This window comes from Phalaenopsis equestris, unplaced genomic scaffold (genome assembly GCF_001263595.1).
Source record: "Phalaenopsis equestris unplaced genomic scaffold, ASM126359v1 Scaffold000121, whole genome shotgun sequence".
NCBI lineage: Eukaryota > Viridiplantae > Streptophyta > Magnoliopsida > Asparagales > Orchidaceae > Phalaenopsis > Phalaenopsis equestris.
In genome coordinates, this window is record NW_018164563.1 from 701299 (window position 1) to 717787 (window position 16489).

The following is a 16489-nucleotide window of genomic DNA, read 5'->3' on the forward strand; positions in this document are numbered from 1 at the left end:
TAAGAGTTTGAAAGATAATGTTGTTAAACTTAATAGAATTGGAGATACCCTTAAAATTAGTGTTGCTACTAAGATTTTTAATATTATAAGTATTTATGCTCCTCAAGTAGGTTTAAATATAGGCTCTAAAAAAAGTTCTGGAATGGTTTAAAGAACTTAATATAAATGATACCTCTTGAATAAAGAATTTTTATTGAAGGAGATTTAAATGGACATTTCGGTAGAGTGGTCGATAATTTTAGGTGGTAGATAATTTTAGAAATATTCATTGTGGCTACGGTTTTGGAGTGATTAATAAAGAAAGTAGAGTCATATCAGATTTTGCTTTAGCGTATGATTTTGTTTAATAACTTTTCAAAAAAAGGTGATGAGCATATTATTATTTATCAGAATGGATCTAATAAAACACAAATTGATTATTTTTTTATGAGAAGTGATCGTCGAGAATGTAAAAATTGTAACGTCATTACAAGTGTTTCATATCTTGATACCCCTCTGGGGCAAATAGTAAGAAATTTTTGTATGAAAGGGCAACAGAAAATTGTGTTTCAAGCCATTGCATGCAAATATCTTGATACCCCACTGGGGCATTTAGTAAGAAATTTCTGTATGAAAGGGAGACGCAACTTCATTGAAACCAATGTTGTTATCAATGCTATGAAAAATATGCAATTTTTGTCTGTTAACATGCTCATAAAATACAGTAGTGGAGAATGTTATGCTTAGTAAAGTTTGGAAGGGAGACAACTTGATACTTCCTAAGAATGTTGTTGGGAAGCTCTATTATGTGAAGCATTATTATGGCATTGTTTTTTTAGTATTGTTGCATTTGTATATTTCGTTGTAGTAAAAAAATGGCTAATAAGACCAAAAAGATTGCTACAACAACCTTGTGAGAAAAAAACGAAAATAATATTTTGCGATATTTGCCTCAAAGAGATCAAAATGGGAAACAGGCCAACTACCTTCTTCAACAAGAAAGTGGCAAAATATTACCAGAATTTCAAGGAAATTACAGGAAAAGAGTACGGCAGAATGCAATTGAAGAATAAGTGAAATCAACTTAAGAATGAATGGAAGATTTAGAAGGACTTGAAACGCGCTCAACAAGATTAGGGTGGGAATCGTTGAAGCGAACAATTAATGCACCAGAGGAGTAGTTAACTGAAAAATTTGCGGTTAATATTTTTACTATCTTTTGTTAATTTTTCACTCTCTAATGTATAATAATTAGTTTTTTCTTAATTTCTTTATAGGCGGTTCCTACAACAAACAAATTTAAGATTTTCAGAATTGAGCCAGAATTTGAGGAAAAGCTCGACTGCATGTTTGACGGGGTGGCTGCAACGGGAAAATATGCATGTTGCCCAAGCGAGACAGGATTTGCTAGCAATACCGTGAATCTTGGAACCCCTGGAGGTTAATGTGATTCCACTAATGTCCCCAGCCAAGAGCAGAACTAATATGAGACCACTTTCCCTTCCAAGCGGCCAAGGTTTGACGATATAATAAAATCTGATGCACTCTCGCAGCTGGTATATTCATACAATACAGAATGTCAGACTTCACATTCAGCCACCATAGAGGAGACACTACAAATTCTGAGTGATTCACCCAAAATTTATGAGAATGAAGCATTGTATCTGTTTGCAACATAATTGATTGAGGACCCGGTCCGTAGAGATATTTTTGTGAAGATGTCAGTTGCGCGCAGAATGTCTTATCTCCGACGTTTTTAAGGTCGCTCGAATATTTGAGATATTCAATGCAACAAAAACATTTATAATGCATTTTCTTTTAATTTTTTATTATTGTATTTGAGAACACTTTATATTCACGTTATTATATGCAACCGTCTCTCTTTTGTTATTACTCAAAATTTTACGTTTTAGTAACTCATTAATGTATAGGGTTACGACTGAAAGATCCTGATATTCATGGATGCAAGTAGAAGACGGCAAATGTCGGTCAACATGAATGCACGCAGAAGAAGAAGAGGGATGTTGGTTATTGTCATATGTTTGATCTAAGAGTACTACAACTCGTACATTGATTGGTCGCCGTGTATGACATTTTCATATATCGATGATAAATGGACTGGAAAGTTGCTAGTGGGGCACCCAACAAGATTTAGTAATATGTTCTGAATGAGTTAGGAAGTATTCATTGATGTTCTTGAAGAACTCGTAGGAGCTCACGGACTTATTAGTTCATCCAGGACCACTTCACGTGAGGTGTTCGCAATAATAATGTACATACTATCTCATAATGAATCTATGTAAGGGCAATGGAGCGTTCTCAACACTCATCCGAGAAAATTAGCAGGTACTTCTCAATCAGATTGAGCGTACTTGTCAGTTTTTCCTCACATGTCATCAAACCATCAGATCCTAAATTCGAGCGGACACCCGCAGAGATATCACACGATGTGCGATATATGTCATTCTTCAAGGTAATATTTCGAGAGCAGTTGAGCTATTTTTTTTGGACAATGCAATGTTATTTAGAACCTAAGTTTTTCTTACAAACAAATGTACCGGCGTAATTGACGAAACACATGTTGACGCACGAATCTCAAATAATGATAAAGTTGCATTCATTGGTTGTTGCGATAGCCCGACCCAAAATGTCATGGTCGTTTGCGACTTTAATATGTGTTTCATTTTTGTAATAGTTGATTGGAAGGGGAGCGCACATGACAGTCGAGTTTTAAGATCTGCAACATGGAATGTCAGTGCCAACTTTTCACATCTACCGACAGATAAGTTCGAGCATGAGCACACAAAAGACTTCAATTTAATCTTTATATTAATTACAATATTTATCAGGTAAATACTACTTGGTCGATGCAGGATACTCATTGTAGCGAGCATATCTAAAGTCATTTCCTGTACGCGATATCACATATCAGACTTTGAACATGCAAGCAACATTACACGAAGCAGGAAAGAAATGTTCAATAAACGACATCGTTGCGTGGTGTATTAAGAGAAGTTTTGGTGTGTTAAAGAAGAAATGGGTGATACTCTGTGATATGTCTTCTTACAAGTTCTCCAAGCATGAATAAATTGTGTTTGCTACGATAGTTCTCCATAATTATATTCGAAGACAGTTCTCGTAGTGATATTGACTTTCATTTGTCGTAGGAGGATCAAGAACATATACCTGCAGAAACCTATGAGTACCGTTTGGGGCAGTACTTGACACAACATGACAATGAAGCATCCACACTTTGTACTGTAGATAAGGAAAGTGCAAGCGAGATGACAACATTGAGAGAACGTATTACTGATGCGATAGTGGGCGTATGATTGGAGAATTACATATTTTATTACTTGTAGTTTAATAGGATTCTGTAGTTTATTGAAATTTTGCTAAGATTAATTTTGTTTGAAGTGCAATTATTTTTTAGTTTGATTATGTAAGTTGCTGGAACATTACTTTGTGTCTTTGTTTATGCTTGTTTGTTTGTTGGTGCAGAAAATGGAAGTCCAAATCCACAATACTTCAACTTATTACCTTTCTTTATAGCATTTAATGCCCTTTTCTCTGTTCTGGAATTCATTTACAGCACGACACTTCTTTCTTATATTAATTCATTTTATGCACGATAGTATAATATCGGAGTTGGTTTATTATTAACAACATTTGGTGGTTTTTTCTTTTGTTACAATCAGGAAAATATGAGCTCAAGAATTTTAGAAACATCCCAACGATTGTTATGCCACTGTGGCCTCCAAGTTTCCCAACTAACGTCACGTCGACCGCACAGCTACGGAACAAAATTCTATAGTTGCCCTCGGGGCATCGTCGAACAGTGTCGTTTTTTCTGTCGGGCAAAAAGTTCTGCGGATTCTCCTGACGACGATGATTGGGAATGGAGAACATTCATCGACAAAAGTCTAGAAAGGGAACAACACCGTTAAAATGTTAAAAATAATATAATCATCTTTTTAATTATCATTTCAATAATTTCATTTTTTTTTGCACTTTTATTACTCACAGTGAAGTGATGTGTGCGTCTGTAATTTTGCACTATTTTTAAGTGAATGTTTGCCTTAAAAGGTATTAAATTGATGGCTATCACAGTTATGTTACGCACAACATTACAAAACGGAAATAAAATTGTCATTTTTACAAAAACAACTGTGAATTCACAATTGTTTTCACACAACTGCTTCAAACATGCAGCAGCTTCACCACAGCAGCTTCCAGAGACAGCGCAGCTGCAGCTGAGAAGCTGAAAAGTTGTAGCTGCGCCAAACAAAGCCTAAGAGAACAATCTGTAACGCTAAAAATTATGTTTTTAGTGATCTTTATAATAGATTTTGATACTAAAAAGTGAAAAATATATTTATAAACCAGTCAAACAAAGAGAAAAAAAAGTAAAGATTTAACTAAAGTAAAGTGTATTAAAGATGAAAATTAAAAAATGTTTTTTTAGAAAAAGATATTGAACATAGGTAAGTGAGTTATTTTGATAAAATTTTTAATGAAGTTTCTGAAAATACGATCGACCATAGTGATCTTAATATCGTTAATAATAATAAAAGTTTGTTTTTTACCATTGCACTAGTAAGAAAAAAAGTTGATATCAAAAGTTTGTAGGATCTGATGATATCCCAATTGAAGTATGGAAATATATAGAAGATTTAGGAGTTTCTTGGTTTACTAAACTCTTTAATATTATTTTTAAAACTAAAACGAAGCCTGGGGAGTGAAGAAAGAGCATTCTGGTCTGCATTTTTAAGCATAAAGGGGATGCACAAGAGTGTGCAAATAATAGAGGAAGTAAGTTGATGTGTCATACTTCAAAAATTATGAGAGAGGGTAACTGAACATAGATTAAGGCATATTACAAAGATTTCTCATAATCAAGTTGGGTTTATGTCGGGCAAGTCTACTATGGAAGCTATACATTTATTGAGAGATTTGATAGAGAAGTTCAGAGAGAATAAGAAGAATCTACATATAATTTTTATTGATTTTGAAAAAACTTACGATAAGGTTTCAAGAGATATCCATCAGAGAGTTTTAGAAAAGAAATGCGTTGATATGACTTATATTCAAGTCATTAAAGATATGTATACTGGATCTGTTACATGTGTTCGAACAACAGGATGATTGACCAAATATTTTCCTATTTCAATTGGATTACATCAGGGATCGTCTTTAAGCCTATATCTTTTTGCTTTAGTTATGAATGCTCTTACTGGACATTTAGAAAAGGACGTACGTCGGTGTATGCTTTTCGTTGATGACATCCTTCTCTTAGATAAAACTATAGAAAAAGCTCAGAATAATTTGAATTATGGAGGTCTACATTGGAGTTTAAATATCTTTGTTTGAGTAGAACTAAAACTGAATATATATAATGTAATTTTAGTAGTAGCTCTAGTGACAAAGTTGTAACTATGGGTGATCAAATTATTAAAAGGTGTGAACACTTTAGATGTATTGGGTTTATTGTTCAAAGTGATGGTGATATAAATAGGGATGTTATTAGTAGAATTCAAGTTGGTTGGTTGAAGTGGAGAAATGCTATGGGTCTATTGTGTGATAGAAAAGTATCGTTTATACTGAAAAAAAAAATTTATAAGATGGTGGTGAGACCTGCAATGTTCTATAGCGCTGAATGTTAGTATTTAAAAAAGAAGCATAAAACTAACTTTAAGTGTTATTGAGATGAGAATGCTTAGTTGGATGAGTGGCTTTACACTTATAGACAAAATGCTAAATGAATATATTCGTGAAAGCGTTGGTGTAGCTCCACTGGCAGACAAAATTAGAGAGAGTCGTCTTAGATGGTTTGGTCACATTAAATGTCAATAATCTGATGATCCGATCAGGAGAGTGGATGTTTTAGATTTGACTTATGTTAAGAAAGGCAGAGATAGCTGGAAAGACTTGGGCATATTGCATAAAAAAATGATATTAATTTATTATAATTAAATAAAAATATGACACTCAATAAGACGCAATGGAGAAAATAATTCATGTAGCCGACCCCACTGAGTGGGATAAAGGCTTGTTGTTGTTAATTTTGTTATATACTTAAATTTGAGTTGATTTCAAGAAATGGTTAATTCTTGACTTCTAAATCATACTTCTCCAATAATTTATGAAATTTTGACTAAACAGATTTGCTAATTTTTTAAGGAACGAGTTTACAAATCTCTTTAAGGGACTAGTTCCTCTAGTTCTGTCTAAGTGATGAATTCCTTTAGCACTTTTTGAGGGACAAGTTCTCCAAGTTTTTCTTCTTTCATAAATAATATTTTGATACAAAATTTTTTAGATGTCCTAAGAAAATGAAAAGGAAATAATTAAATTTGAGAAAGTCTTTAATTTTGAAATTTGAAAATTTCAGGCAAATATTTTCAAAAAAAGAACACATCCCTCAAACTATAGAATATTTTCATATTATCTCAGCACCTTGTCCTTAGCATACCTTTAATAGCATGAACTTGTCGTTGGTAGGCACCAAGATCAGCTTTCTTTTTAATTATGCCTGAAACCTTAACATAGAGTTGAGTTTGTCACGAATTGACTATTGTGTTGCTCTGTATTCTTACAAGACTAAATTCCTAGGCGGAATACTTTCTTATGAACATTTAAATCGCCATAGTTTGCAACTAGTTGTGAGGCCTCTTCTACTCTAATAAGCTTGAACTTTCAACTCTAGTAGTAAATCAAGGCAAGTTTAAATTTATTTATTCAAATTCCTCTCATAACTAAATTCCATTATTCAAAATTTGATATTGTGACAACCATTTGGCCATGAAGATAATATATACAGCAGATACCCGAGCATTTATTCCATGGGATAATACAAATGTTATTTGCTCATTTGTCAAAGATAATGTGGTTTTCAAAACCCATAATGATGTAAGTAGGGAAACAGCCAATTTGCCCTTTGCACCTTGAGCTTTCATCTTGAGAAGTTCAAGCATTATTTTACCGTTGAGTTCAACTTCCTCATGTGTTTTTGGATAATGCACCAAACCAAATTATAAATTATGGCAAACTTCAAGACTTCAACAAAATCTTTGATTTCTTATCCATAAATGTTAGCCCGGTATCGATAATTACTAGAAATGGAAGATCATATCAACAAATTATGTTGGCTCACATAAAAATATAGTAGTAGTTTTGGCTAAAGCTAATGCATTAAGAGGAAAGGGTCAAGTAAATACATCCCTCAGATTGCAAATGACAATGGTCAAAAACATTGATCGTAATTTATGAAAAAGCTAGGGTTGCATTAGGGAAAATCCTAATATTAAATAAATCATTTAAAAAAATTCTTGTTTCTTTTCTTAAACTTATCCCAAAATAACCTTACTCCAAAATTCTACTGACCCATGCTCGTCCTCCTAAATGCTTCACATTCACTAAAATAGATTTCTTTCAATATAACAACAATCTATGCTTCTCACACACGTTGAAGGTTGGTAAAAGTTACCAACTGTCTAAGAAAATCCACCATTAAGGACTGGATGCCAAGTAGCTTTCATTTATTAAAATTCTTTGGCCATTTACAATATACATTTTTAAGGTATTCAAATGGATCCATTCAATTGCGATGACTTCAATTTGCATGGCTTCTGATTTTTCAATAACTAGTATGCCGTCAAGATATTTGCACTTTGATAATAAATCAAAAAAGGAACTATCTTCACTCCAATTTGTTCAATATGACAAATTCATAATTGTTGATTTTAGCTCTTAACTTTTAAAAGTATTTTTAAGTGATTTGTTTCCTTATTTTACATTCTCTATTCATCTGGTTAGCAATCAATGGTGAATAAAAACAAAACAGGCAAATTTTGCATCAAACTCTGAATGTGAAACAAATTATAACCAATGATGCCACATATTCAACATGATTATTAGAAACTTAAAAGCAAGTTTTAACTGCATGAGCAGAATAATGTGACAAAAATTTTTAGAACTATCCTGTCCTATCTTTCTTTAAGCGTCAGTGTGTCAAAATAAAAAGTGCCCAAAGTATATCATCTATTTTTGGTATTTATTTTCAACATCTGACATGGTGAAGTATACCAAAAAGCCCACTAATTATTGTATTTTGATAGTGGTCTTCAGCATAAAAGATATATGAAATCGTTGAGTTCAACCACCCACTTTAAAAATCTCATAGAGTCGTCATGTTTTAATAAGACCATTTTAAATGGATAATCAATGATGAATAAAACCATATTCAAAATCATGGAACAACAACTAACATCTAGGTAAGCTTTTCCATGATAAGATATTTCAATCTGACACCTAAAAGAATTTCGCTCAAATAACAAATGGGTCATTGCTTTCCTCCATCTTCCTTAATCAAAATATAACAACTACTTCCTCCCTGACTCCAAGATAGCCTTCACTGTGTTGTGGAATCCATAGTAACGGCGATGATAAAAATAGTGTTTCTAACTGATTGAAAGCAGGATCACACTCAAGAGTTCGTTAAAAATATTTTCACTTTTTAATGTTTTTAAAAAAAGAATGAGCACTTATCCACATATATAAAATTAAGTCTGCAACTCACCCTATAAGTCATTGTAAGTATTTAGCTATTTTAAGAGATGACACCTGGGTCCAAAATTATAACTCAAATTTTGTAAGCATTTGTTTTAATTCTGTCATAAAGAAAAAAAGTTTCGAAATACAGCTCCGAAAGAGCATTTCAATGGTTTGAGATGCATATTATATCATTTCAAGGTTAAAAATGTCTCTTGCAAATCCAAGATGTGTTGTTCATGGGTCTTAGTCTAGACAAGTCATCAATATAAACATCTATATTTCTCCCCATTAAATGAACATACAATCCATCATTTTCAAATAAGTTGTCTAAGTATTCTTTAATCCAAATGACATAACCTTATAACAGTATAATTAATATGATGCATCTTTATCTAATGATAAAGCGTGAAAACATTAAATAAATTTGTAACCAGAAAGCTAACATTCGAATTAACCAATGCATCATTCTTAGAGGTTGATAACTAGCTTTCGGACAGATTGCATTTAAGTTTATTGAAATCTACATGCATAATCCACTTCCTTTTTGACTATTGAACAGTTAATTACATAAAAGATCCAATCCAGATACCATAAATCCCAAATGAAACCAGCTTTACCAAGTTTTTAGACTTCACATTAAAATGGCTCAGCCAATGTTGAGGTGACTCGAGGGGCGGCCTTAACCAACTAATCAATGTGTGCCTGAGACATAAAATACCAAGGCATCTCCGCAATAGACAAAAACTTCAACATTTTGAATGGCAAATGTTGCGAGTTCATCCTTATGCTTAGATACAAAGGACTTGCTAATCTTAAAAGCCAAAGATTTTTCTTCCTTGGAGATATCAATTTCTTTAATTACTTGCAGAAAATCATGTTGCCAACCTACAATACCTTCTCTTGAACATTTCCAACTGCAATTAGATAATAACAAAGATTGAAAAAAGTTTTCACCAATTGTGATTATTTGTGCTCCTATAAGGAACTTGACAACGACATAATAAGCCAATACCACCACGTTAAATGGGCCAAGGAGCAATCAATCAAATATAGTATTAATAATCGGCAAGGTGTTGACTATGAAAGTAAAATGCTAATTGCGTACCCTAATTTGTCACACAACCATTCCTTCGTTTTTTTTTTTATGTTTGCCAAAAAATCAGAAAAACAACCTCTATAGTGGGCATCAACCTAAAAAATCAAAATTTATCTTTTCAAAGACACTTTCAAAGATAATGATGACCAATCTTTATATGATTATCAAGATGTTGTTGATTTGATAGTTTGTTATGAACATCACAACAACAATTCTTCATTTTATGATATCATTTGTAGCCTTATCGTCATCAGTAAAGATTAGCACCAATGCTGATAGAAACACCCATAAAGCTGAGGCCGTATTCACCTCACCTAACCTAAGTTGTTTGAGGCCTGCCTAGAATCTTTTGCTCCTACACCCCCAAGGATTACTAGTAACACCCTAACCATATGACTTGCTTGAGTTGGGATAAGTTCATTGCATTGCTCCTCTATCAACGCTTTCTCAACAAGTAACAATAGCTCAATCAAGAAATTCTTTTAATTTTTCTTTGCAAATAAGCAACAACAACAAGCCTTTGTTGTTGTGTCCTATTGAGCGTCATATTTTCATTTAATTCTAATAAATTAAGATCATTTTTTATACAAAATGCCTAAGCCTTTTTATGTCTACCTCTACCTCCCTTAACATAAGTTGAATATAAAACACCTACTCTCATAACTAGTTCATCAGATTGTCGATGTTTAATTGACCAAACCACTAAAACTACTCTCTCTAATCTAGTCCGCCAATGGAGCTACACCAACCATTCCATGGATACAATCATTTAGCATTTTGTCTCTAAGAGTCAAGCCACTCATCCACCTAAGCATTCTCATCTCAAGCAACATATAAATTAGTTTATGCTTCTCTTTTAGAGGGCCAGCATTCTACGCCATAAAGCATTGTAGATCTCACCACCATCTTATAATATTTTTCTTTAAGTCTATGTGGTATTTTTCTATCACACAATAAGCCAGATACAGTCCTCCACTTCAACCATCCAACTTGAATTATATTAATAACATGTCACCATCACTCTGAACAATAAACCTGAGATATCTAAAACATTCACTTCTTTGAGTGATTTGATCACTCATTATTGCAACCCCACAACTAGATCCACTAATACTAAAATTACATTCCATGTATTCGGTTTTACGAAAACCTTTATTTAAACTCTACTGTAAACCTCCATAATTCAAGTTTATCATGAATGTTTTCTTTAGTCTTATAAACAAGAAGGATATCATCAGCAAAAAGCAAACACCAAGATACATTCTTTTGTAAATGTCTAGTAAGTGCATCCATAACTAAAGCAAAAAGATATGAGCTTAAAGTCAATCCCTGATATAATCCAACTGAAATAAGAAAATACTAGATCAACCTCCTTTTGTCCGAACACAAGTAATAGCTCTTATATACATATCTTTAATAACTTGAATATAAGTCATATCAACACCTTTCTTTTTTAGAACTCTCCAAAGATCTCTTGGAACCCTATTATAAGCTTTTTCTAAATCAATAAAAACCATATGTAGATCATCTTTAATCTCTTTGTATTTCTCCATCAAACCTATCAATAAATGCATAGCTTCCACAGTAAACTTACCCGGCATAAATCCAAACCGATTAGGAGAAATCTTTGTATCACATCTTCACCTGTGTTCAATTTTTCTCTCCCATATATTTAATGTATCACACATTAACTTGATTTCTCTATAATTTGCGCACTCTTGTGCATAACCATTATTCTTAAAAAAGAGACCAAAATATTCTCCCTCCACTCCTCGAGCATCTTTCTAGTGTTTAAAATAATATTAAAAAGTTTAGTGATCCAAGAAATTCCAAGTTTCCCAAATATTTTTACACTTCTTTTGGGATACCATTAGCTTCAACTGATTTTTCACCCTTAGTCTTCTTTAAAGTCTCCTCAACTTTCTTTTTACTAATGTGACGGTAAAAATAAAAATTTTTATTATTATTAATGATATTAAGATCACTAAGATCGATGGTATTTTCAAGAACTTCATTGAAAAATTTATCAAAATATCTCACCCACCTATGTCGAATATCTTCCTATAAAAATACTTTTTAATTTTAATTTTCAATACACTTTGCTTGAATTAAATGTTTACTTTTTTTTTCTCTTTGCTTGGCTAGTTTATGTATATATCATTCACTTATATATTATCTAATCCATCATAAAGATCACTAAAAGCAAATTTCTTATCATCAAAAATTATTTTCTTAGCCTCCATACATGTCACCATATATTTTTCTCAGTTCTTTAAGCTTTTACATTTAAATCAATTTTTATAACAAAATTTCTTATATTTTATCTTTTCTTGCACATTATTATTTCATCACTAACTATTTTTATTTATAATTTTTTTTCATTTTGATACTCCAAGTACATCATTTGTCACTTCTTTAATAGTGTTTGTTAATTTATCCCACATATAATTAATTTTTTTCATGAAAAACGCAAGTCTTAAAATCTTGAAGTTTACTTATAAAAATAATATTATTTGTCTTTTAGGTGTCCGCATCGAATTCTATGACAATGTTTTGTTGTATTTTTTTTATGTTTGAACTTTTAATCTTAAAATCCATTCTAATAATCGATGTTAAATGCTTAATTTTTTTACTTGGAATGACCTTATAATCTTTACATTCTTGACGATCTCTTTTTCTCATAAGAAAATAATCAATTTGTGTTTATTATATCTATTCTTATAAATAATAATATGTTTATCTTTTTTCTTAAATAAAGTGTTACCAATAATAAAATCATAAGCTAAAGTAGAATTTAATATGGTTCTAGCTTCTTCATTAATTACTCCAAAATCGTAGTCACCATGAATATTTTTAAAATCTTCTACCACACTACTAACATGTCCATTTAACTCTCCTACAATAAAAATTCTTTCTTTTAAATGTATCATTTGTATTAATTTTTTTAAGTCATTTCAAAATATTTCTTTTTTAACTTATATCTAAACATACATAAGGAGCACAAGCACTTATAACATTAAAATCTTAGTAACAATAATAATTTTTAGGGTTATAATTATATCTTCAATTTTATTAATTTTTTACAGTATTATCTTTCAAACTCTTATCCGTGCAAATAAACACTTCAACTAAATTTTGTAGGTGCCAACAATCCTCCATGTCACATCCACAATCCTTATGGGAAACATAATGCTTTGGAAAGTCCTGACATGTGCACCTCCAAAAACGTAGTTGATATAATCTATGATGATCAGCAATTAAGTTCATTGGCATCCAATTAGCAAGATGCATCTTTCATCTATATGAATCTGGACGAGTGATCTTGAACTTTGTTGGAAGTATGCCTCCACAATCTTTATAGAAATGAATTTGACAGAGTGTATTTGGAGCTTCTCAAGTCGTTGTGGCAAAGGAGTTTCATAAGTACTCTTCGAGAGGCATGCCATGCAAATTGTTGTAGTAGAGCTTAATGCAATGAAGACATATTATTGCTCGTGGATGTTGGAAACAAAATATCCAACTTTAAAAAATTTTAACTCAAGGAGATGTTCTTGTAAATCATTCAAGAATTCCATGAATAATTTTATTCAAACATTATTCCAATTGACTTAACTACCTAGTGGTGACAAACTACCGTTGTTCATTATAGGGGACTGCTCTATTTCCCCATAATGCTCCATTGCTTAATTTCTTACCTTAGACATCTTTCCATTCTCACTACACCTAAGACAATGTTAAATCTAAAACTATCTAAGGCAATGCTAAAACTTTACAAACAAGCAAGGAACAAGCTTTAAAAATGAGAGAATAGAGATAAACAAAGAGATAAAGTGAGATTTTATGATTTCATTAGATCTCCACCAAAAAGTATAAACTAATGTGAATTGAGTAAATTAGAATTTCTTAGAATGTTGGTTAAGGTCCAATGATATATGATATACTATAAGTTATATTTGGGTAATACAAGTAAAAATAAATTTAAAAAAAAAACACTTATTTTAAAATGAATAAATCTAAGTAGCTTGTTGCTATCTAATTATATAGATAATTATAGATAATCTTTCGAATAAAGGAACAGATCTTTTGAAGATAATTCCTTGATGAAATCACTAGCAAATCCAGTATGAGAATTTGTGTGCATTTCATATGCTCGAGTGACTTCATTTGAGGAATTCATAAGCAAATTTAAGTAATCCTGGGGAAGAGTTTCCAATATATAAGCCATGTATCCTTGACAGCATAAATTGATGAGTTTGTTATCAAGTTCTACATTTTGGCATCTTCAAATTCATGGCGAATTAATGTAATTAATTGGCAGCATGCTTGAATCAATTTTATAGTAATAGCATGGCTTGATTAGCTTGACCCATGTGACATTGGATGTGCGCCAACTTTTTTCAATTTCCAGTAATATAAAATGATTTACTCTGCCAATGAAACGCTAGAAGTTCAATTTATTAACTATCAACAAGCATTTGGTTTTGGACTCTCAAGTTGGAATGAATTGCATGCAACTAAAATGAATACTTGAATAGGTTGCCTCATGAAAGTCTTATTCCCCGTAAAATTGACTTTGCTTTTCTTTTTGATATTAATAACTGCATTTCAAGGCAAAACATTTAAAGGAAAACTTTGCATCGACATAAACAATTCTAAGCTAGACAAACCGCAGATAAACCTCGACAGAGAAATTCAGAAATTTAAATGCATACAACCAAACAGATACATGATGGTTACCAAATAATTGTACTTAATACTAGAACAATTCTCTCGACCAGGAAAATGAAACCAAATTCAACTTACCGCCATCCCTGAAGCCCTCTCACTGGCATCACCATCATATCGTATCATCGTGCTCGCATTTGTATAGAACTGGTGAACCAAACTCGGCGTTCGTTGTAGAAAAGGATAGTACTGCCCCAGAAAGAAAGACCCAACCTAAAAGAGCAAGCAGTAACTTTATTGCGGAGTACTAAAGCGCAACCAAAATCACGGAAACGAGGAAAGTAAGATCCCTTTCTCCTTCCCAGAATTCGACTACCTGAACGGCACTGACTTGCCCTGGAAACGCCGACGCCATTGTCACTCCTCCCAAAGAGCATGCAAGGAGATGAATCCAAAGCCCTGACCCCGTGAGCTCTTCCCTCCTCCCAAATCCCTAGATCCAAACCCCTGCCCAAAAAGTCGGCAGCCCCAATCGATCCGTTATCCGGATTATAATAACAGAAAAGCTCAAGGAGACCTCGGATTCCTCTGAAGATCGCTTTTCCTCTTTATTTTCTTCGATTATTTAAGGCTTCCCTTTCTCTCTGTTACCTGTCCTCGTCTTCGACCCCCGCACAAACGCTGCCCTCTTCGAGATAAGGGGCTGCTTAAACTTTGCCAGCGCGACGGCAACTGTAATGTACGAATCGATGCGTATTTATAGAGCCTTTGATGTAGCTTTCTGAGTGCATTTCTCGTTTTGAAAAGTGATTTTTTGTGGATTTAGGAATTCGATTCTCATTCAGGACTGCTTTCTGAACCGCCAAATGTTAAATGATAGCACAGAAAATACCATCCTACTCATCAATATGATAGATGTCATTCTTTCTTTATCCCCGATATCATTCTTTGCATACCACCCAATAGGAAATTTTACATACATACCGCTTAGTTCCTATGTATTTACACATCGTCCGTCTAAACTTCAATCTTTACACATGCGGCGCATTATCTATGCAAATAAATCTCATTTTTTGATAAATTAAAAGTAGTGGAGGGGCCAAACTGAAAGGCTTATGTCCCTTATTCAGCTCTCCCTCCTAATCTTCACTATGGAGCTCTTTCCACTTAATTAATTGTCTGAAACACCACAACAAGATAAGCCACTCTTTATGGTTATCAGTATCCACCATTGCTCCATAGTCAGTCAACTAGGGAATGTATCGAAAGCCCATAACATAACAATTAAGATTGTTGTGAAACTACTAAGATTAGCATATCAAATAGAGCAAGCAGGAGAAGATTGGTGCAATCAATCATATAGATGGCAATAATCACATGGACAAAAGCAAGCAGATAAAATAAATAAGTTGGTAACATATTTTCGACTACAAAAAATATCCCCAAAAAAGAGTCGATGTCGAAGAATTACAAAAAAATGCTTGATCTTGAAGAATTACAAATAACTTTTGAAGAACTACAAAAAAATAAAATCTTTTTCGCATAACTCTCACAAATATATAGATCAAGGATTTTCTTGCGATAATTGTGAGCTTGTTTGATTAAGGGGAATTTTGCATGTAGTTTTATGTTGATGAACGTCCGCAATTGTGAGTTTTATTTGTTTTCTGCTCAGCCTTCTCGATAAAACTCTCAATTTTTTTCTTCGATCATTCTCTTGGACGCGAACTGTTGGGCACACCAATGTTAGTAGCATCATCGATCATACTCCACTCGCCTTTACCTGGAAGAGTAGAAATAGAATCTTCATATGTTGTTTTGTACCTATAATTAAAATAATAATACTAATTACATTTTTAGTTATAGAGATAAGTAGCAAATAATTATTTAATAAATAAAAACCTAGTGGCATGATAGCAATCATTAACATAAGTTAATTAATAACATTTTTTCTTTTATTTTAATTTTTTTGTCATTGGAAATGCATATGTTTTGAGACAAAGTTGAAGGTGCATGACATAAGTTAGCAGCATCAATTTTCCATCTTGATCAATCATGAAAAGTCATGGAATAATAGATATACGAGTATTGTTTCTCTGAATCTCTAAGAATTTTTCTTAGACTTGTTTTTTAAATACATGTTTTCGTGTTAGTAATTGTCAATTTGTTTGTTATTTCCTCATCTTCAGTCTACAT

At 32.6% G+C, this 16489-nt stretch overlaps 1 protein-coding gene across 1 annotated transcript in view; it reads right to left on the reverse strand.

Moving 5' to 3' along the window:
- Positions 1-15164, reverse strand: part of LOC110021111 (putative G3BP-like protein) — a 32331-nt gene extending 17167 nt beyond the window's left edge. Inside the window, exons 1-2 of the mRNA XM_020719452.1 lie at positions 14670-15164; positions 14432-14566 (exon numbers count right to left, since the gene is read on the reverse strand). Coding sequence (XP_020575111.1) covers positions 14432-14566; positions 14670-14708 — 174 coding nt within the window. The 5' untranslated portion in view covers positions 14709-15164. The remainder of the gene's footprint in view (positions 1-14431; positions 14567-14669) is intronic.
- Between the last annotated feature and the right edge of the window lie 1325 nt (positions 15165-16489).